This window comes from Sitophilus oryzae, unplaced genomic scaffold (assembly GCF_002938485.1).
Source record: "Sitophilus oryzae breed Bouriz unplaced genomic scaffold, Soryzae_2.0 scaffold_1297_pilon_pilon, whole genome shotgun sequence".
NCBI classification, from domain to species: domain Eukaryota; kingdom Metazoa; phylum Arthropoda; class Insecta; order Coleoptera; family Curculionidae; genus Sitophilus; species Sitophilus oryzae.
In genome coordinates this window covers 10,416,619-10,439,210 of record NW_022145945.1, presented here as the reverse complement: position 1 = coordinate 10,439,210, position 22,592 = coordinate 10,416,619, and the positions used below count along the sequence as shown (strand labels likewise).

The window sequence follows — 22,592 nt, the reverse complement described above, 5'->3', positions numbered from 1 at the left end:
ATGTTTTTGTGCCAAAGGTTCAACAGAAACTGTTTTATCATCATTTTTTCTAAGAAAAAATTATGATTGATTAAAAAAAAAGTTCTCAAATTTATCGTTTCAGTCAAATAACTATCTACTCAACATGTATATTTTTTGTCAATAATGACATATATTGACTGTTTATCGGTATATGGTGTCCTAGATAATGTTTGCATCATATGACATTGTTTTTATTTATTGCCTTAGGTTTTTATAGATGGAAAAATAATTATATCTAGTCTTCATACATCTAAATGAATTTTTATTTCGTTATTTTCCTTACAACAGTTCAGGGTTCGGAAAACTACATGTTACTTTTAAATACTACATAAACTACATTACATGTAGTTAATGTAGTTTATGTAGAGGGTGTAGTTTATGTAACCTATGTATGTAACTTTCAAATGTCAAAGGTTTGAGGTGAGGTTATAATAAGTTGAAGCTTTAAAAACACATAAGGTATTTAAGAAAACAGAAGAAATATGGCTTTAAATATAATATTTACATCATATTATCTCTATTACACCTCATACAAAGGAAAATTATCCATAATATCAATGCATAGTTTATTAACGTAGTTTTCATGTAGTTAATGAACGGGAAAAGACGTAGTTTTTGAAGAAAAACTACACGTAGTTAATCAGGTAAATTACGTCTTAGTTAACTACTTCCGAACCCTGAGCAGCATTACTATATCCACACAACAACAGTAGTACAAAAAAAAATTACTGATATTAGTCCTTTGTCATTCAATTGTTTATCTTTTTTAAAGGGTTTTGGAGAAACTGCAGACAATATATTCCAAGTGGCCACTCTAGAGAAAGAACAGAAAGGAATAAGCGGCGCGGTGGGGGCGGTAATCAGACAAATCCCCGCCACTGTAATCAAACCAATAGTGATCGCTACAGAAGCTACTGGAAATTTCCTGGGGGGAGTCCAGAGTCAACTTGTACCCGATGCTAGAACAGAGGCCAACCAAAAATGGCGTAGTAACGTTTAATATTCCTACAAAACCCTAGACTCGACTAACTTGTGATATTTTCGGTGGTTTTCACATTTCGGCAATTATTATTAGATTTATTACTATCTTTATTATAATTTGGCTTGGACGTATTTTTTATTGAACTTATTACATGTTCAACTTTTCAGGATACTTTATGTGAAGTATCTAAATCTCAAATACAGCAAATATCAAAAGAATTTTTGTTGCTTTGATGTTATATATAAAAAATCTTGCTGAAACTGAGTATTGATGCTTAGATTCTGAGTATCGATACTGAGTTTCTGCATACCAGTACTCTGATACTAAATATCGATACTGAGCAATAAATTCGGCTCCGCCTAATTTTTATTATTAGATAGGGTTCAGAATGTCTATACTTTGATACACAGCGTTATGGTACTAACGTCTTAGTATCGAGACTCAGCGTCCTAAAACCAATAGAGATGCTGAGTATTGACATAAGCCCAAGCCTAAATTATTAAGTTCTGTCCTAGTAAAATCACTGAAAGTTTGAAACTGAAAAGGTCGTAAGTTTTTAATTTTGGCATTCCAAGAAAAAAATCGAGAATTCTTATTTTATTTACTGATGTTTTAGAAACAAAATTGTGTTTTAATAATATATTAGTAGTTTTTGATAGCCATTTTAAAAGTACAATATATTATTTAAATAATTTTTTTTACTACTAACTGTGCTTTAGAAATAAAAAATACCTAAATTAATAATAATGCTGACTTTACTGTTATTATTAATATTATAAACTTATAAGTTGTTTTACTAGGAACAACTGTTTTTTTATTAAAGAAAATTCGGATAAGAAGATATTAGAATAATTTTAATTTTATTTCGGTAGAAAAAAGGTTTTTAAGAATATTAGTTAATTTTAATGGAAAAATTTACATTATATTCTGAATAAGGTTGGTGCTTTCTTTTTACTAAAATAGTTTACTAAGGTAATTACGTAATAATAAACGTAAGTACGGTATTTTTAAGTAATAGTTTTATAGATGACTCAAAATAGGATCTATTCAGTTGTCTATAGTTTGACAGTTTATGAATGCCAGGTTATTGATAAATATCAGTATTTAGTAGCTATAAACGCACTGTAAAACTTTTTTTTAAATAAATGACAATCAAAATTCTTACAAAAGATAATATTTTTGTATCAGAATTTTTTTGTTGGCAAATTTAAGTTATTTTTTCTATTCTGAACCATCTTTATTTGAATATTTTGTAAATATATACGCCAATATAAGATTCGTAATAAGTTTTATAATTAATAGGTTACAAGTTTGTTATTGTAAATAATTTATAAGATTTTACATTAAAGGAGAAACCATAATTGTTATAAATATAATAAACGAATATTCTTCTATAAAATGCAGTTTTATTCTTCTATAAAAAGCAGTTTTATTTCATTATTACATGTATTGGTTCTCTAAAAGATCCATTTTTTGAAGTGAAACAAGTAACCTTATTTACTTTAAATAGAGACCAGTTCCCCCTTCCCCACCCCATTATATTTAAACAACACACTAATTCCGTAGTCTTCCTCCACCAATTACTTAGGTATGCACTTGGATACTAAATTTACCAGGAAGAACACATAATAAAGAAACGTAAGCAAATGGATTTGAAAAAAAAACGTATCTTGGTTAACAGGAAGAAGATCTAAACTATCGCTAGAGAATAAACTTCTTTTATACAAGGTGTTTCAAAAAATACATGCCATCTCAGGAGGGGAGATTCCCCACGAAAAAATAAGATTTATTGTTTATATCAACGTAGGTCCGATTCTGCTTTGTTTCGTAGTTATATGGAGTTAAAGTCTTAATTGTTTTTCGATTTTTTATAATTTTCTTCCAAGTGATTTTAGCGATTCGAATGAAATTTTTGGGATAACAGATACCACCAGGGACGTGCATATGGGTTTTCACCCGACCATACCAACAGGTATGGTAGGCTATTAAGATCGGCAAAGTTTTTTTTAATTTCAGTCAAAATGAGTTATTTTGGTCATAAATGACCTAAATACAAAACATTTTCATGGCATCTGTCTGTCCGTCTGTAACACGATAACTCAAAAATCGGTAAACTGATTTTAACCAAATTTGGCACAAAAATACTGTGGCACCCGAGAATCTGGCTATTAGTTTTTGGTCGGGGTGGGGGGTTGGTAAGGGGATATGGATAGGGGGGGGGTTAAAAATTCTAAAAAATCGTAACTCCAAAATTACAGTAGCTAGCAAAACGCGGTTTTCAATTTACGATTAGGAATAATATTTGCAACAAAATTTGTAATATCATCAAAATCAGTCAAAGTCGCAGTTTTTGATAAAAAAAATTGGAAAAATTCCTTTACTTTGAAACTAAAAGAACTGCCTACCAACTTTTTATTAACATATTTTAGTATGGGCGGCTATACGTGCCTCCCGGCGCCAATTTTTTTAATTGAAATTTGCTGTAGGTAGCAGTAAACATCCTCCTCCTCCTCCTTCCTATTACCACAGAATATCTAGCTACGCAACAGAAAAATACTCGAAATGAAAGAGCTAAAATTGCACAAATAAAATACTAGATGGCGCGACAATATCATAATCAGAATATAATTGGAAATTTTCAACTTTCGGTTTTGGATAGACGTAGATCGACGGCACGTAACATTAATTACCTTTAAAATTAATAATATACAGGGCGATTGATAGTGATATTTATTAATGCTGAAACGTTAGTAATGAAATATATGTTTAATAATAATGGAAATGATTTATTAAAATGCAGTACAAAAAATGTTAATTGACTAAAAAACATACTATAATAACAAATTTGTTCTGTTTGCCATGTTATTTATATAGACCTAGGTAGATTTTAAAAAGTGACACAGGTACAATTAATAATATATTAGTTCGACATAAAAGTTGCTGTCACGACATCGTACAATAAATTAAAATTCGTAAAATAAATTAAAATTATTAATTAAACAAATCTTTATAAAGAAACACAAGTATATCAAATTTGGACCCAATCGAACGCCAGGAAATGGTATCGTAATATGGTACTACATTATGGTACCCCTTGATATGCTTCATGGTACCGTAATATTGCAATGTCATCAAAAATACGCAAGTATAATCAAATATGAGCCCAATCGAACGTCAGGAAGTGGTATCGTAATATGGTACTATATTAAGGTACCACTTTATATATGCATCATAGTAGATGCATAATAGTACCATCATATTACAATGTCACCGAAGATACTTACTATACCAAGTATAAGTCCAATCGCACGCCAGGAAATGGTATCGTATATGGTACTATTATGGTACCCCTTGATATGCTTCATGGTACCATAATATTGCAATGTCATCAAAAATATATATGGTATCGTAATATGGTACTACATTATGGTACCCCTTGATATGCTTCATGGTACCATAATATTGTAATGTCATCAAAAATACGCAAGTATAGTCAAATATGAGCCCAATCGAAGGTCAGGAAGTGGTATCGTAATATGGTACTATATTAAGGTACCACTTTATATGCATCATAGTACCATCATATTACAATGTCACAGAAGATACTTACTATACCAAGTATAAGTCCAATCGCACGCCAGGAAATGGTATCGTATATGGTACTATTATGGTACGTCTTGATATGCTTCATAGTACCATAATATTACAATGTCACTGAAGATACGTAATATACCAAGTTTAAGCCCAATCGAACGCCATGTATCGTAATATGGTACTATATTACGGTATCACTTGATATGCTTCATGGTACCATAATATTGCAATGTCATGAAAAATGTGCAAGTATATATCAAATACCGTATGATACCGAAAAAAACGGCGTCCAGTTGGCTGGGAAAAGGCGATCGATGACATTTCCCATATAAATTTATTTTTTAGATTTTCATTTCATAGCCATCGCTAACGCCGTTTTTTCCCGATCATACGGTATGAACACAATCGAACGACAGGAAGTGGTGTCATAATAGTAGAACAATATTGTTACGTTTTTCGTCGGTTCCGTGTGGATAGAAAGTCACAATTTATTTAAACACTATTTATTTAACACTAATTAACAAAAACAATAACGATAAAAGACTTATAGAACTATTTACAAACGATTTATAACTAAGAATTTATTTTGAATTTTAGCGCGTCAACTGCACTGGTATATTTATAACTGCCCCTGTAGGCCACGGCCGCCGGCTTTTATACCGGCAGGTAAAGAACTCTAGAATTGTCCATAGATCGTTAGGTGCGTAGAGAAGGTTTTCGAATGTTCTCGTATGTACTAGTCCATTCCAGTGGGACTCGATTCTTCTCGAACGAATGAATCATTGCGGTGTCTATGCGATGTTAAGGTCATCCGAGGGCGGGCCATATTGTGAGGTTAGGTCGAGTCCACACCGGCCCGCAACAATATTTATTATATTGTCGCCGAATTACAATCAAAATTTAGGATTCAGTTAGAATCAAACGTCAGGAAGTGATTTTAATTCAGCTCGTAAGATTTAACTCCAACTAACATGGCAAGTTAAATACTTAAACGTTTGAAAAAAGAGCTCTAATCTATTTTAATATGTTTAAATGATGTAGCAAATTTGAACGTAGGCTTTATCAGGAAGTATTACACTATAAATTACACAATGGCAACACTGCATAAAATTCTTTTAAATTTCGTTTGTAGAAAACTGTTTTCTTTTAAATTTATCGCCCTCTGTTATGTAGTAGTGAAACTACCGCATCAAAATAGCTGATTTGGAGACAGGCTTTAAAAGCCTGTCTCCTTTTGAGACCTACGATTTTTTACATGTAACGAGGCTTCTGTTGCGTAGCTAGATATTATGTGCTATTACTCTATAAGAGTATAGTGACATTATGATATCGCATTTATTATGTCTCTCCATGTTCTGTCTTGCGCAGCAGTACTGGCCTCGTGCAGACTATGACCTATTATTGTCTTCATTTGATCCACCCAACGGTTTGGAGATCTCCCTCTAGGACGTTTCCCGTTCACTTTTCCCTCCACAATTAGTTTTTCTAGGCCATTGGTGTTCCTAGATATGTGGCAAAAGTATCCTAAGTATGACTGATTTATTGATATCGACAGTCCAGATTCGATATTCAGTTGTTCTAGTATTGAAATATTTGTACGTGAGCTGTGTACGGTATTCGCAGCATCCGTCTATAACACCACATTTCAAAAGCATCGATTTTACGTTTCATTGCCAACTTCAATGTCCAGGTCTCTGAGGCATAAGTGGCAATGGGGAAAATTAGGGCTCTTAGTAGTCTGAGTTTGTTGCTAATTGAAATAGCTGAATCTTTCCATATTTTATTGAGTTTGGTCATGGAATTACGTGCTATGTACAGTCTTCTTCTTCTGCGTCACATTCTCCTTTGTTTGATATCAAGGAGCCGAGATATATAATATATATTGATCTACAACTTCGAAACCTGCTATTCCTGTTGTATTCGTGGGTTCTCGATAATCATTAATTTTGTTTTTCTATTATTTAGTTTTAACCCATATCTCTCGCTGACCACCTCTAATTTGAGCATAATGGATTTTAATTCATTAGCGGAGGATGCGAGTATAAGTGCATCATCTGCGTACCTTAAATTTGTTATCTGTTTACCGCCTATAGTGATACCGCCGTTGTAGTCTTCCATAACTTTCCTCATTATTAGTTCCCTCAGTAAACATCAGTGTTATAAAATTTAATAATAAATTAGATTAAATAGATTATTTATTAATTTTATTTTAATTGTGATTAATAAAATTGCGTATATCTCATCACAGAGATAGAAAATCGGCATTAAACGGCCTAAACAATTTTGCTAACAATCTAATAATCAAAAGTCAGTGGCACACATGTTCTTAAAAAAAATTCTAGTGATAACCCATATGCACGTCCCTAGCAAATATATCGACACTTTATTAGCATTAAAATATGTCGCACTTTAGTAAATGTTACTCTCAAAATTTCATTCGAATCGCTATGACACTTGGAAGAAAATAATAATAAATCGAAAAACAATTAAGACTTTTACCTTAGACTCTAACCCCCTGCAACTACGAAACAAACCAGAATCGGACCTATTTATGATATAATATACGAAGCTGATATGTCATATTTTTACGTGAGGAATATCTCCATGAGAGATGGTATGTTTTTTGAAACACTGTATAACCTGTATAAAACTATAAAAATACCTATTTGGACATATGGAGCAGAACTCGGGGGATTAATACAAAGCCTTAATACAAAAGAGTCAATCCAAAATTCTACGGATGATAACAGACGCACTATGGTATGTCATGTATGTAATGTGTATGGTATGTAATCATATTCTGCATGAAGACTTAAAAATTCCGTACGTGAAAGTATTCCAAGCTTGGAGCAAAAAACATTTCAATAGACTACATAATCACACGAATAACTTACTTCAGCCTCTACTTACAATATCTACAAGATTTAAAAGACAATGGCCATCTAATTTGAAAGGATTTTAAGGATTTTCCGTTGGAAAAGACCTCATCAGGTTAGCTGAGCGCCATTGCTCCCAAGTCATCAAATTAGCACATAGAATTTATAATTATTATGATTGTTAATTTATTAAAGCATAAAATAAAAAATATATGTAAATTAAAAATATTAGTTTAATGATAAATTAAGAAAAATATAATAATTTAAAATAAATAACAAATACTTTACTAGTAGTACATTGTGTTTAACACAGGTATAAAGATTCAGATAACTGAATCTTTGGATTATTCTCATGATCGTGATAATAGCAACTTTGAAAAAAGTCCTTAGGATTAACTAAAAAAGTTGACCCCAATAAACACTATATAATAAATATATTATTATATGATAAAAAATTAAGCCACTTTGCAATGTATTTTCCTAACAGTCAAAAAAAAATAACAAGTATCTAAAGTCAGCATAAACTTCTTGGTGTCATGAAAGTTTGTAGTATTTCATCAGATATTTTAGCTCTGTTTTCTTGATGCGTTGTTAGGACTGGAGTTAAAGTATCTAGAAGTATTTTCTTTAGTTCTCCGGTGAGTAGGGCTCCGCTGGTATAATCGTTCTTGATTTGCTCGAGTTTTGCCTCATCATCTAAGAAAAATCTGAGAAAAAAAAACAAACATTGATGTGGAGACAAAGAACCATTAAACTAGAAAAGTTGTCTGTTAACTGAAAGAAAATAAAAAAAAAATGAAAGCGAGAAGGCAGTAGCGCGTTATTGTTTTCTCTTATTAATCATTAAAATTATTTTTTTGTACCTTAAATACTGGTACGAAATGTCTAAATCACAGTTTCCTCCTAGTTTTCTGTGCTCCTCGACTGTCGCTTGTCCGCCAGAGAATGCATGTTTATTTATTTTGTTTTTAAGCTGTTTGGGTGTGTCATTCATAAAAATCGTACTATTCGCTTCAGATGAAGACATTTTTGTCTTTGCACCTTGTAAAGCTGGGAAAAACTTAGAATGAACCAAGGCGGGCTTGTCAAAACCTGAAAAATAATTGTATAAATGACCTTCTAATTTTTTCACATTAATAGTAACAAATTATTTCTATTTTAATCTAAAAGCTAAATCCTGCCTAAAAAGACAAATAATAGAAAATCATCTCAATAGGTAGTTTTATCAACAACAGTGTATGTGATCTAGGTAATTAACAGATGAATACAAAATTAACTTATAAACTGTACCTATTCGAGGACATACATCTCTGGTCATTCGAAAGTAAGGATCTTGGTCAATGGCACATGGAATCAAGCAAGGAATTTTCTTATCTCCGAAAATATCTGGAAACGACGTCGATAGCGCAGGAGTTGCTTGAACAGCTGGAAATGCAATTTTACCTATCACCGAACTATCATCAAATCCGAAAATGCCCTTTACTTGATTGAAAGTGACACATTTTTGAATTCTGATCATGTTTCTATAGAATTCCGGCCTTTGGCTACAAAAACAGTGAGAGACTAAATTAATATAAATTGATCCAGAGAATTTCTAAACATGTTGGCAACGTAGCGGACAAGATGCCTACTAAAGCCGTGTTGCCAGATACAACAAAATATCTTTATTTCTGAATAAACTTACCCAATATATGTAAAATCCGAAAATATAAACGTTTTATTTATGTCAAACCCACAAGCAATAATATCTTTGGCATTTTCCAAAGCCATCTGATAGGCTTGTTCAACTTTCAGATCTTTCCACAAAGTTTTTTCATCATCTGTCAACTGAATAACAAGAGGACAGTTAAATACGTCTTGTAACCATTTACATAATGTGAAAGGTATTAGATGTCCTAAATGCATTGAAGATGATGAGGGTCCTCTACCAGTGTATAGATAGAATGGTTTTCCACTTTCAAATCTAGAATTTAAATATAATTTAATCTATGATAGATTGAAATCATTCTCAGAGAAACAGGGTTCGAAAATATCACGATATATCAATACAAAATTCTGTAGAAAATTAGTTGGTAAAAAAAATAATAAAGGAAAATACCTAAGAACAAAAATAATATATAACACATCAATCAAAAAATTCTCTTAAACTATAAAGAACTTTATTAACTAAAAATTCTTTTAACCTACTTTTAAAAATATTTAATGACGTACACATTTTAATTTAATCTTTTAAAAAAATCTTCGAGAAAAATTCGAGATCTTTAATTCAATACTATCTGGAGAGTTATAGGTTGTTAATACGATGTGTTGGTTGCTGAAAATCGTTCTTAAATCTAGTGATAAAATCAAGAATTTGACATTTATTAAAATATTTGGACTTGTTCTTAAATACACAAATGCCTACTTACAAAATACAAATTATAGTCAGCTAGTCAGTCTGTTTTCTCTAAATAAAGTTCTACATGGAATTCGAGCAATGCATCTTAATATCTTGTTTTGAATAATAAATATATCTTGAATCATAGAGCTTGTACCCCATAGAATTACTCCATATCTCAAATATTGATTCAGCACATGCATAATATACGCTTATGAATTAACTTTTAGATAAAATGTTTTGAAGATTTTTTAGAAGAAAATAGGTATGCCGAATTTAATTTATATTTTATAAATATACAGTGTAATCTCCACGTTAGACATCCACAACAAATCCCAAAAAACTTTTTCATATGTTATTTTAATATTATTTACAGTTAATAAAAGACTTGCACTTCTCCTGACAATTATGGAATCTTGTGAATATATCAGATATACATATTATCAAGCTATAAATATCATGATCCTCCAAACTCTGCAGAGAAATAAATCTATCTAGAGATGTTCATACAACAACAAACATTTCTGTTAGCAACATATTTGTTGATTCAACAATAACGTTTTTATTAATCATTTTTTGCCTTTGAATATCAAGTAACTTTCATTCTTTCCCGCATTTCACAAAGCTCTGAAATCATACTTACTGGAGAGAGCCCTATATGCGGTAAACGACTTTTTTGTTGATGTTTAATCATGAACAATTTTGAATTTTAAAATTTTGATCATCTCACACAATGGTTAAAGGTCTAGTATTTAATATTTTATAACTCTTACCTGATTTTATTCATTTACAATTTTCCTTTTGTAAAATTTTATTGATACGCCTGTGTTCTGCAATGTCCATGTATGTTTTATTTGTAATTTTAATGTCGTAAATTTTTTTGAATTGATTTGTATTGTATGACATTTTTTATTATTTGTATACATATTTGTTTTTGTGCTTTTGTTTGTTTTGTAAATGTTTTGTCGATGAAGCCATTTTGGCTTTTTGTACAATAAAGCATTGTTTATTTATTATTTATTTATTTATAGTTAAACTGTTAATAATTAAATATCTGCTTAAAGAAATTTATAATATGCAACGCAAAAACTTTAAGAAAGCTTTTCAATTAATATGCTGAAATACAGGGTGGCCTGATCTGTATTCCAGAAACTTCGGCAGCATATTCTGCAGATAAAAATAAGTAAAAAAGTTCGTATAAATGTATGTCTTAAAATGCTTAGTTTCTGAGATAGAGGGTGTATATAGAAGTTTCATTTTTATTTTGTTTTTTTTTTGTCGTCGATATTTGATTACAGTTGAGGGTTGGAACCTTTGGTGTTACACAGCAAAATAAAACAATAAATCACCACAATACACCGTGGACACGCGTTTCGCTAACCATGTTAGCATCATCAGCAGATGATTATAAACTGAGTTGATAGACTGATATTTTGAGTTTATAATCATCTGCTGATGATGCTAACATGGTTAGCGAAACGCGCGTCCAGTGTAAAAGTAAAAGTGTTTTGGTGTATTGTGGTGATTTAGTGTTTTTATTTTGCTGTGTAACACCCAAGGTTCCAACCCTCAACTGTAATATTAGTATCTCTTTCTAAATTAAAAATGAAAGTTCCAATAGGTCTATTATACGAGGAGACACGAAATGTTATTTTGTTGAAAGTTATGTATGGTGGTGATTTATTGTTTTATTTTTTTTGTCGATATTTGGATGAAAATTGTGTCTGGGAGTTTTTAGACATTAGAAATTTGATTTTGATGTCAATATGACTCCTACTTGAAGAGAGCGCCACCTACTTATTTTTTAACTGGTATGAAGAGTAATAACTTTTCGTCCTTATCTACACTCACCGGCAGAAAAAACCGGCCACTAAAAACTAGTCCCAATTTCAAAGTTGGATTTCTCGCGAACCACTCATTAGATTTTGATGATTTTCTTTAAATTAAAAAATTAAAATTAATTCCTTCTTAACGGATGCTACGTCAGCAATTTTTATTCCGAACTTATTTTGAACATATACAGGGCACAAAAACAAGACGAAGTTTTTTGCCTAAATTTTATAACAACCTGTAGGGTGCAGACGTTGTAGTAGATAAATCAAATCACATTGTAGCCTCATCTTATGTGAGCATTTTGTTTTTTTAATCACGACATTATCTCTGTTTGTACTGGAGATACGCTGCTTTAAAACAAACGCCTCGAAAAAAGCTTTAAAAACAAATCAAATATCAGAACGTAGGTAAGTTTAACCTGAAAACTAACTAAAGCATGAAAATTACAAAAAAGTTAAAGAAATTTTAAGGGACTAATATCTAGTGTCCACTTGCCTGGTGAAATTTCCCATTTCCATATACCGATCCCAGGCATCCTGGACTGTTGTTCGAAATATACCCAGGGTATCGGAGACACTAACGTTGACTTCGGCCAACCTCAATTAAAGCCACAATACGAGCAACATCCGGTACAGATGGCATTTTTTACAACCGTTTTTTTCATATTGCAAATACTCACAAATCCGTTTTCGCCTATATCGCCTTGATTATTTACACATAAAATTTTCTGCCTGCGAAGCATTTTTCCGAGACGTTCGTTTTAAAACAGCATATCTCCAATACAAAAAGAGATAATGTGGTGATTAAAAAAACAAAATGCTCATAAAAGATGAGGCTAGAATGTGATTTAATTTAGCAATAGCTACTACCGCTGCTGTACCCTACAGGGTGTTGCAAAGTTCGGACAAAAAACTTAATCTTATTGTTGTGCCCTGTATATGCTCAAAGTAAATTCGTAATAAACATTTCTGATGTAGCATCTGTTAAAAAGGAATTAATTTACAATTTAAAAAAAAATCATCAAAATCTAATGAGTGGTTCGCGAGAAATCCAACTTTGAAATTGGGTCTAGTTTTTAGTGGCCGGTTTTTTTTGCCGGTGAGTTTATATATAACGAGGGGTGTCTCACTTGGGTAAAAAATGTACATGTACTGCAAAAATATCATTCTAGTTCCAAGCGACTGCCATGTAATTATTATAGGTGACTACCGTAAGACTGCCAATGACTGCCAGCGACTGCCAAGAAAATGTACATGTAATTCCAATAGTGAGGCACCCCTCGATATTATAACTACTGAATAAGAAAATATACATTTAGGACGTTTTTTACGTAAAAAAGTATCTTGATGAAAATCGCTAAGAGTAATAGTTCTCGATATATTTGAAATCGAAATTGTCAATACCTGTCATTATTGACATAAATTAAACATGTTGACTAAATAGTTATTAGACTGAAATCATAAATTTGAAATTTTTTCTGCCAAAAGTTTACCGGAAACTGTTTTACCGTCATTTTTTCAAAGAAAAATTTATGATTAAATTAAAAAAAATATAAAGTTCCCAAATTTATCATTTCAGTCAAATAACTATATAGGTTGTTAATTTGTTTATTTCTCGCGGCAAGAGCTTTATGGCTGAAATATGGCAACCTCTGCCCGCTCGTCGATAGACGACGTAACGGGACGAGTGGGCGGAAAACCCTATTGCTGTCCTCCATTCGCAAATTTCAAGGTCCAGAGGTTTACGCCCTGGGCTACTCGAGACTCGAGAACGGTTCTGAAAGGAGCTGTGCGCGATAGCCTGGTGCCTTCATATGGCGCGGAACAGTTCTAAACTTTATGACTCAATTGACTGGAGTGAGAGTATCGCCAAAGAATATATGTTAGCGGCGTTTAATAAATTATTGCATTCTAAACAAATTTTTATCAAGAAGGTTCGTTGTCAAGATCGGGAACCGGTGGGAAAATGAGATCGGTTGCCCAGGGCAGAGCTCAGTCTTGCCTTGACTACGGTGTCGCCTTAAGTATTTGATCCAAATTTTTATCATCGGAAGTGGAGATTCGCCCACAACCACTGAATAATGAAGCGTCGGCGTCGGTACAACCACAGACTAATAACATGTCGGCGTCGGCACAATCAAAGAATATATCAGCGACGCGCGGAGTTAATGCGAAATATTTTTCCGTTAATCTCAAGGATCTCTAGGCGCCACGACGCAGAGGCGTGCAAATGAAAATGTGGCATTTTCATTTTTTTTAAACAACACGTGCGGATTCTGGCGCTATTGATGTGTAGTGAAATCGAACAATTTGAACAGGACTTTAAATGGCAGGAGCGTGAGTTAGTGGCACGTGCAAAAAGTTTTAAGTCGAGATGCTCATTGGTTTGGGATGGCTCATTGGTCAGGAGACCCATTGGATTGAAAATCGGGACCCCGAACAACGGGATTTGGATACTTTTAATTCAGCAATTAAGGAACTGTTTCCACCAAAAGAAATCTAAAAAAACGGTTAATCTAACTAGTGATTCGTATGACTTGTATTGTAAGTATGCATGGGAGAAGTTGCTGTTTATAAAAGGTACCAAAATTAAATTTTCTAATCAGGAGTTAGTTGAGTTTGTAATTGGATATATTCGCAAAATTTCTGTTAAAATCCTAAGTGAATTAATAACTTTATCATCAGGGTTGCAAAAGGGTGGTAACTGTAGAGTTTGAGCATACTTTACCCATATGTAAGAAACAGACGAAGGCCGATGACGATATATTAGGATATTAAGGAACGAGCTGAGGTTGCAAGACCCACGGTCTTGTTTTCGGAGCGGCATGAAATATGAGTAGACTTTAAGTTTAACTGAAAGTGTTGTTTTAAAAAAAAGTAATAACTTAGATTAGAAAGAGCTCTTTATTATATGTAGATAGAGAGTTAAAAGAAATATTGAAATGAAAAAGAAAAATAAGGATAGTCTTAGTTGAGTCTTAGCAAGATCTGTATCGTCATCGGATCGTGTTAAAAATATAATTGGTTTTAAAAGTGGTCGTTTGAAGTTTTATTGGAGTGTTTTTCTATTAGTGCAGCGGTGGGATAGTACACGTGCTATACTGTGAACGTTTATATACTTTTTGTGATTTGATTAAAACTACAGGGTGTCCCAGAAATAAGTTGGCTGGATTGTGATTTTGTGGTGTGAGAAAGTTTATTTTGGATTATATTTGACATTGTTTAAAGGTAGGAGTAGACTTTAAGCTATTTTAAAATGCCAAGAACGTCTCGCAAACGTCATAGTTCGTCAAGTTCAAGTTCGAGCGACAGTTCTGATTATGGCCGTTATGAAAGGAATCGAAGATCTCGCCGTCAACGAAAAAGGCGCGTTTCACCAACACCTGAATCACATACTCCTCCACGTTCGTCTATGCCGGTTGCTGTTGATACAGATGGCCTAGCCACACCATCAAGTGTACAGTTTTCAGGTTTGGAGGAAGCCAATCAAAAAATTAATCAACTAGAACAACTGGTCAAAGACTTAATGGATACACGGGTAGCTAAAAGCCCTCGTATCACTATAAAATCGGATTGTATTCCTGAGTTCAGCCCAGATATGCCCCATTTGACATCGGCTATGTGGATTGACAAAATCGACCAACTGGCAAAGATTAATGGATGGGATGAGCCAACGATTATATATCACATGCAAGCAAGGCTCTCTGGATTAGCTAAATCCTGGTACAATAGTTTGAACAATTACGACAATTCTTGGAAACAGTGGAAGCAGATGATTTTGGACGCTTTCCCTGAACACCGCGACTTTCCAACAACTTTAAAGAAAATGATTTCGAGGAAAAAATTGAATGAGGAATCTTGGACCGAATATTATTTTGCTAAAAATGAACTTCTTAGATCGTGCAGTATAGTTGAGAAAAATGCTGTTTCCATGATTATCGATGGAATTAGTGACCCTGTAATACAAAATGGTGCCAAAGCTGGGCGATACGAAACTCCAGAAGTTTTATACAAAGAATATTTAGCCGCGTTGGGTCCAGTGGAACGTCCGCAGGTCCCAGTGCGGGAAAAATACAACAAAACGTTTGTTGATAATAGGCATCGTAAACCTGTTTACAAATTTTCAAAACAAAGCTACGGCACCCCTAAAGAAAATCAACACCGTCCAAAATGTTTCAATTGCGGAACTTTAGGGCACATTTCCACTACTTGTTCCAAACCACGTATAGAGTGCAGAAAATGCCATCGTTTGGGACATATGGAAAGAAATTGTTTCAAAAATAAACCTGCGGAACAACCAGGTACTTCAAAACAAGTAATGGCAATGGCCTTACCAGAAAAAACATCAATAAATAAATACGTAGTATCGTGCAAGGTTAATGGACTTATTTGCAGTGGCCTTATAGATACCGGATGTGCTGCTGTAACACTAAGATACACTGAGGCAAAACAATGTGGAGTCCAATGGGAGCCGTGCAATGTGCTCATTAACGGCTATGCTGGAGGACAATCCAAAGCAATTGGCCAATGTTCAATCAAATTAGAAGTTGATTTAGCTGATGCCATAGTGTCTGCATTGATTGTGCCAGATGAGCTTCAAGAGGTAGCTGTGATGATTGGTCAACCGTTCATTAACAAAACAAACGTTGTTTTGGTTGTGAAAGGAGATCAGATTAGACTGTTCAGCTCACAAATGTTGGACCTACCTGAAGTTGATCAGTTACCACCATCAAAAATAAAGATGAGTGTTAGTGAAGATGTGGTTATTCCGCCTAACAATATTGGACATGTAAAGTTTAGTACCGCAAGTGACTATAATGGTGATTTATTTATAGACTTCCACGCACGACAAAAGCCACGTAATGAATACGTAGTGCCGCGATGTGTCGCCTCGACTACAGCTGGTATTTTGCCCATATTAAATATATCCAACAACCCTTTGCAGTTTAAGGTGATGGATACGATAGCAAGAGGACTTCCATGTGTTCCTGAGACCTCACCCAAAGGGGTAAGTGTTCTAAAAGTTAATGTAAAATTATCTAAGCCACTATTAATGTCTGACATCAATTGTGATCTTACCTTGAACGAAACAGAGAAGAAACGTCTTCTCGACCTTCTTAATAAATATCGCGATTGTTTTGCCCAAGACATAAGTGAATTGGGTTGTATACATAATAACAAAATGGAAATCACTTTATCAGATTCAAAACCTGTAACGTATAGGCCATATCGTTTGTCATTCTTAGAAAGGGAAAAAGTGCGCGAAATAATACGAGATTTATTAGATAACCATATAATCCAAGAATCATTTTCCCCATATGCTAGTCCCATTATTTTAGTAAAGAAGAAAACAGGTGAAACAAGAATGTGCGTAGACTATAGGGCATTAAATGCGAAAACAATCAAGGACTGTTACCCCTTACCAAGAATCGAGGACTGTCTGGAACGTTTAAAGGGTAGCAAGTATTTTACAACACTAGATATGGCTTCGGGGTACCATCAAATACCCATGTCCAAAGAATCTATCGCCAAGACAGCATTCGTCACTCCTGATGGACATTACGAATACCTAAGAATGCCTTTTGGGTTAGCCAATGCTCCTGCAGTATTTCAACGCAGTATTAACCAAATTTTAGGCTCATTACGTTTCACAACTGCTTTGGCTTATATGGATGATATTTTGTTGCCATCATCAACCTTTGAAAAGGGATATGAAGCCTTAGAAACAATACTAAAAGTTTTTCAAGATGCAGGAATTACGCTAAGACCAAATAAATGCTATTATTTCAGACGAAACTTAGAATATTTAGGCCATGAGATTTCTTCAGAGGGCATAAGGCCTGGAAAAGCAAAGATTATAGCAGTAGAGAAATTCAGAACACCGAAAAATCCTCACGAAGTACGACAGTTTATAGGGTTAGCTAGTTACTTCCGAAAGTTTGTCAAAAATTTTGCCCAAGTTGCAAGACCTTTAACAATGCTGACAAGAAAAAATCAAGAGTTTAAATGGGGAGATGAACAACAGAAATCATTTCAACAACTTAAACATATTTTATGTACGAGACCAGTATTGACTATTTATGACCCAGAATTAGAAACAGAGCTGCATACAGATGCATCAAAATTGGGAATAGGAGGAATTCTTCTTCAGAAACAAAAGAATGGAAAGTTAACTCCTGTTCAATATTTCAGTCGACAAACCAGCAAAGAAGAGCAACGATACCACTCTTATGAGCTAGAAACATTGGCTGTCGTGAGTTGTCTACAGAGATTCCGAATTTACTTGTTAGGCCTTGAGTTCAAAGTAATTACTGACTGCAGTTCCGTGCGAAGTACTTTTTCAAAGAAGGATTTGATTCCTAGAATAGCACGTTGGTGGTTAGTTACCTTAGAATTTAATTTTAAGGTTGAATATAGGCCAGGTCCTCGAATGTCACACGTTGATGCACTGAGCAGAAACCCTGTGGAAGAGCCAACTAATGAAGAAATGGACATCGATGTTTTTACAATAAGCATCACTGAAGACGATTGGGTATTGTCAGCACAATTGATGGATACTCGTTGTAAATATTTACATCAAGTCTTGTCTGAACATCCAAAAGACAAGGAAGAAGAAGCCATTCATAAAGATTATGTGTTAAAGAATAACCGTATATATAAAATCACGGATGATGGACTAAAATGGATGGTCCCGAAAAATGCACGACATGCCGTTACTGCTTATCATCATGACATGGCTGGACACTTTGCTTTGGACAAAACGTTGTCACTAGTATCACAATACTACTGGTTTCCTCTGATGAGGAAATACATTAAGCAATACATACACACTTGTCTTATGTGCGCATACAATAAAGAACCTGCAGGTAAACGACCTGGTTTGTTACACCCTATAGAGAAAGTTGCTACACCTATGGACACAGTACATATTGATCATCTTGGGCCATTTGTAAAGAGCACAAAAGGAAATATGTATCTCATAGTAGCTGTTGACAGTTTTACCAAATACCTATTTGCCAAAGCTGTTACTAGTACCAAAGTGGGACCTTTGATCAAATTTATTGACGAAATTACAGAAGTCTTCGGAACACCACGAAGAATAATAAGTGACCAGGGTACATGTTATACGAGTAAAATTTTCAAAGATTACACGGCTAAATTAAATATCAAACACATACAGAATGCCACCGCAACACCTCGTAGTAACGGACAAGTGGAGAGGTACAATAGAACTTTACTAACTGGATTAAGCACTACGACCGATGACGAAGCAAAATGGGACCAAAATTTATCACGAATTAAATTTGGAATCAATTCCTCTGTATGCAAGGGTACAGGAAAAACTCCACATGAACTTATGTTCGGATATCGTCCAAGAGGACCAAACGACTCCTTTTTGTCTTCCCTTGTGGGAACTTCAATATATAAGAACACTTTGTCAGAACGTAGAGACCAAGCTAAGTGTCATATTGAAAAGACTCAAGCTTTACAAAAAGAAAGATATGACTTAAGACGACTAGCAAATGTAAACTACAAAGTTGGAGACCAAGTTCTGATTAAAAGAAATGTGGGCATAAATGACGGAAAAAGTAAAAAGCTTCTGCCTAAATATGCTGGACCATACATTATTACTGCTGTATTAGACAATGACCGATATGTAGTCAAAGATTTGCCTGGGTCAGAGAGAAGTCAAAAGAAGTACGAAGGCATATGTGCTATAGATAAACTTAAGCCGTTTAATATTAGATGTGACAGTGATTCTGATGTGTCCCAAGAGGAAAACGTTCCTCAGGAGCAACACGTTGCTCGTAGGGAAAACGTTTCCCTGGAGGAAGACGTTCCTCAGGAGCAATACGTTGCTCGTAGGGAAAACGTTTCCCTGGAGGAAAACGTTCCTCAGGAGCAACACGTTGCTCGTAGGGAAAACGTTTCCCTGGAGGAAGACGTTCCTCAGGAGCAATACGTTGCTCGTAGGGAAAACGTTTCCCTGGAGGAAGACGTTCCTCAGGAGCAATACGTTGCTCGTAGGGAAAACGTTTCCCTGGAGGAAGACGTTCCTCAGGAGCAATACGTTGCTCGTAGGGAAAACGTTTCCTTGGAGGAAGACGTTCCTCAGGAGCAATACGTTGCTCGTAGGGAAAACGTTTCCCTGGAGGAAGACGTTCCTCAGGAGCAATACGTTGCTCGTAGGGAAAACGTTTCCCTAGAGGAAGACGTTCCTCAGGAGCAATACGTTGCTCGTAGGGAAAACGTTTCCCTAGAGGAAGACGTTCCTCAGGAGCAATACGTTGCTCGTAGGGAAAACGTTTCCCTAGAGGAAGACGTTCCTCAGGAGCAATACGTTGCTCGTAGGGAAAACGTTTCCCTGGAGGAAGACGTTCCTCAGGAGCAATACGTTGCTCGTAGGGAAAACGTTTCCCTGGAGGAAAACGTTCCTCAGGAGCAACACGTTGCTCGTAGGGAAAACGTTTCCCTAGAGGAAGACGTTCCTCAGGAGCAATACGTTGCTCGTAGGAAAAACGTTTTCCTGGAGGAAGACGTTCCTCAGGAGCAATACGTTGCTCGTAGGGAAAACGTTTCCCTAGAGGAAGACGTTCCTCAGGAGCAATACGTTGCTCGTAGGGAAAACGTTTCCCTAGAGGAAGACGTTCCTCGAACGCAGAACGCTGCGGTAGATTTAAGGCAAATAATAACACGTAGAAAAATGGCTGCCAGGAAGCTGAAGTAGGGCTTGGTTCTACTGGCTGATTGTTGGCTAATTTTTCTTGGTGTTATTATTTGGAAACTTATAGCTTTAAATTTATATTTGGTTTTTGTCAGTTACAGGTTCACGAGGACGATGAACAGGGTAGCTGTGGCCGACTGTAAGAAACAGACGAAGGCCGATGACGATATATTAGGATATTAAGGAACGAGCTGAGGTTGCAAGACCCACGGTCTTGTTTTCGGAGCGGCATGAAATATGAGTAGACTTTAAGTTTAACTGAAAGTGTTGTTTTAAAAAAAAGTAATAACTTAGATTAGAAAGAGCTCTTTATTATATGTAGATAGAGAGTTAAAAGAAATATTGAAATGAAAAAGAAAAATAAGGACAGTCTTAGTTGAGTCTTAGGAAGATCTGTATCGTCATCGGATCGTGTTAAAAATATAATTGGTTTTAAAAGTGGTCGTTTGAAGTTTTATTGGAGTGTTTTTCTATTACATACTTCAATTGAATTAATGTTTTTCATAGTAAATAATGACGATTTGGAGTATGATGCTAATATTGGTAAAAATGTTGTGCAATTTGACTTATTGTTCATAGAAATTATAACCGACGCCACTGGAACTCGATTCGCGCGAAATACCTTCGAAACTCCCAGTGTTTATGTTTTGTCTAACAGTCCACACTTAAGTAATTTGATAACAGGGCCTCTGAAAGAAGCCGACGCGACCGTTTAAAACTTTACGAACTGTTTAAGAAATATGAAGATATGATTACGACAGGGAACGCTGTTCATTGTATAAAAACAGTTGAATTATCAATTGATTTAGAAAATGAGTCAGCCGCGGTAAATTATCATCCATATTAGAGATGTTCCGATGCTCTAGGAGTATCGATGTTTGGTATCGATGCGGATCGTGAGCGGAAGTGTCGAGACGTCGATGTGTCGAATGCCAAAGCACCGGCCAAAGTATCGATGCTTCAAGGTGTCGTGTCGAACATCTGTAATCCATATTGACTTTCACTTTCAGAGAGAAAGATTACGTTTTATCATACGAGACCTTACGAAAAATAATATTATTCAAGAAAACAAATCAAGTCTTGCTAGTCCAGTAATTCTTGAAAAAAAAAAGTAAAATGGTAGTGATAGGCTTTGTTGCGATGTCAGGGCTCTCAATAAAAACACCATAAAACAACGGTAACCATTACTTCTGATTGATAATCTGTTGGATCGTCTAGGGAAAGGGAAATATTTCATCGTGTTGGAATGGCTGGCTGGTGGAGTATGAGTTGTGATAAATATGATAATAATTTTTGAAACAGTATTTTTATTAATATTATTTTTAAATTGCTTATTGTTAGTTGAGAGTTTATTGATTCATTAATAATAAAAATTATTGACTCAATATTTGAAATGAACAAGGGTTCTAACGCAGGCAAATTGTTCTAACTATTGAAGTTATTGATAATATGGCGCTAATTATTCGGAGATTGTTATATTCGTAAGTTAGAGAATTCTAGGGGATTTTCAAGCAATGACGAGAGCAATGATTTAGGGAATTTGCAAAATTTTAAAATTCTTTTGAAAGGCATTTGTGAATGGTATTAAGGTTTACAGAATTTCTGTAAAATATGACTGTTTGAATTCTGTAAACTTTGGTTATTGTTTGCTTATGTTAACTGAAGTTAAAATGAATGATCATCCATTGAAGATTATGTTTCATGTTGTTCCGTAGGATTATTAAAAGCACTATATAGTGTTTGGTCGTGTAATTGTTTTGTTGGACAGGGCTTTGGTATTGACATTGCTTTGGAAATTTTGAGTATTTAAAAAAAAATCGAATTACCAATATTTTAGAGCGGTCGAGGTCGTTGAGGTCAACAAAGTGTCAGGATGGACAAGCTCGATAAAAAAAAAATTGAAAAAAAAGACTTAGAAACAAACAACAATTTGCTTTTTGAATTGAACGATTATTCCTAAAACAAACGCAAAAGCAGCCAAGCTAGAGCCGTAGTTTAGAGGGCCTTATAAAATAAAAAAAAACAGGTACAGATACAGAGTGAAAAACCGAAAATTCAAACGTGGTCCATTAGTAGTTCCAAAAGACCGTAATGGGCAGGCGAATGGTCGGATAATATGTTAGATTCGCATGAAAGTGGCGGTAGGTTAAGGGACGGCGCAGTGTTAGCGTTTTTTTAATTATTT

At 34.5% G+C, this 22,592-nt stretch overlaps 2 protein-coding genes across 2 annotated transcripts in view; one reads left to right on the top strand and one right to left on the bottom strand.

Moving 5' to 3' along the window:
• LOC115874752 (autophagy-related protein 2 homolog A) overlaps positions 1 to 1,269 on the top strand; it is a 97,850-nt gene extending 96,581 nt beyond the window's left edge. The window contains exon 31 of the mRNA XM_030890028.1: positions 794 to 1,269. Coding sequence (XP_030745888.1) covers positions 794 to 1,021 — 228 coding nt within the window. The 3' untranslated portion in view covers positions 1,022 to 1,269. The remainder of the gene's footprint in view (positions 1 to 793) is intronic.
• A 6,419-nt stretch (positions 1,270 to 7,688) lies between these two features.
• Positions 7,689 to 13,196, bottom strand: LOC115874480 (tryptophan--tRNA ligase, cytoplasmic). The gene is made up of 5 exons (XM_030889629.1): positions 13,191 to 13,196; positions 9,158 to 9,459; positions 8,764 to 9,017; positions 8,337 to 8,565; positions 7,689 to 8,180 (listed from the first exon to the last, which is right to left on the bottom strand). Exons 1-5 carry the CDS (start codon positions 13,194 to 13,196, stop codon positions 7,988 to 7,990), a joined length of 984 nt encoding a protein of 327 aa, XP_030745489.1. The 3' UTR covers positions 7,689 to 7,987.
• Between the last annotated feature and the right edge of the window lie 9,396 nt (positions 13,197 to 22,592).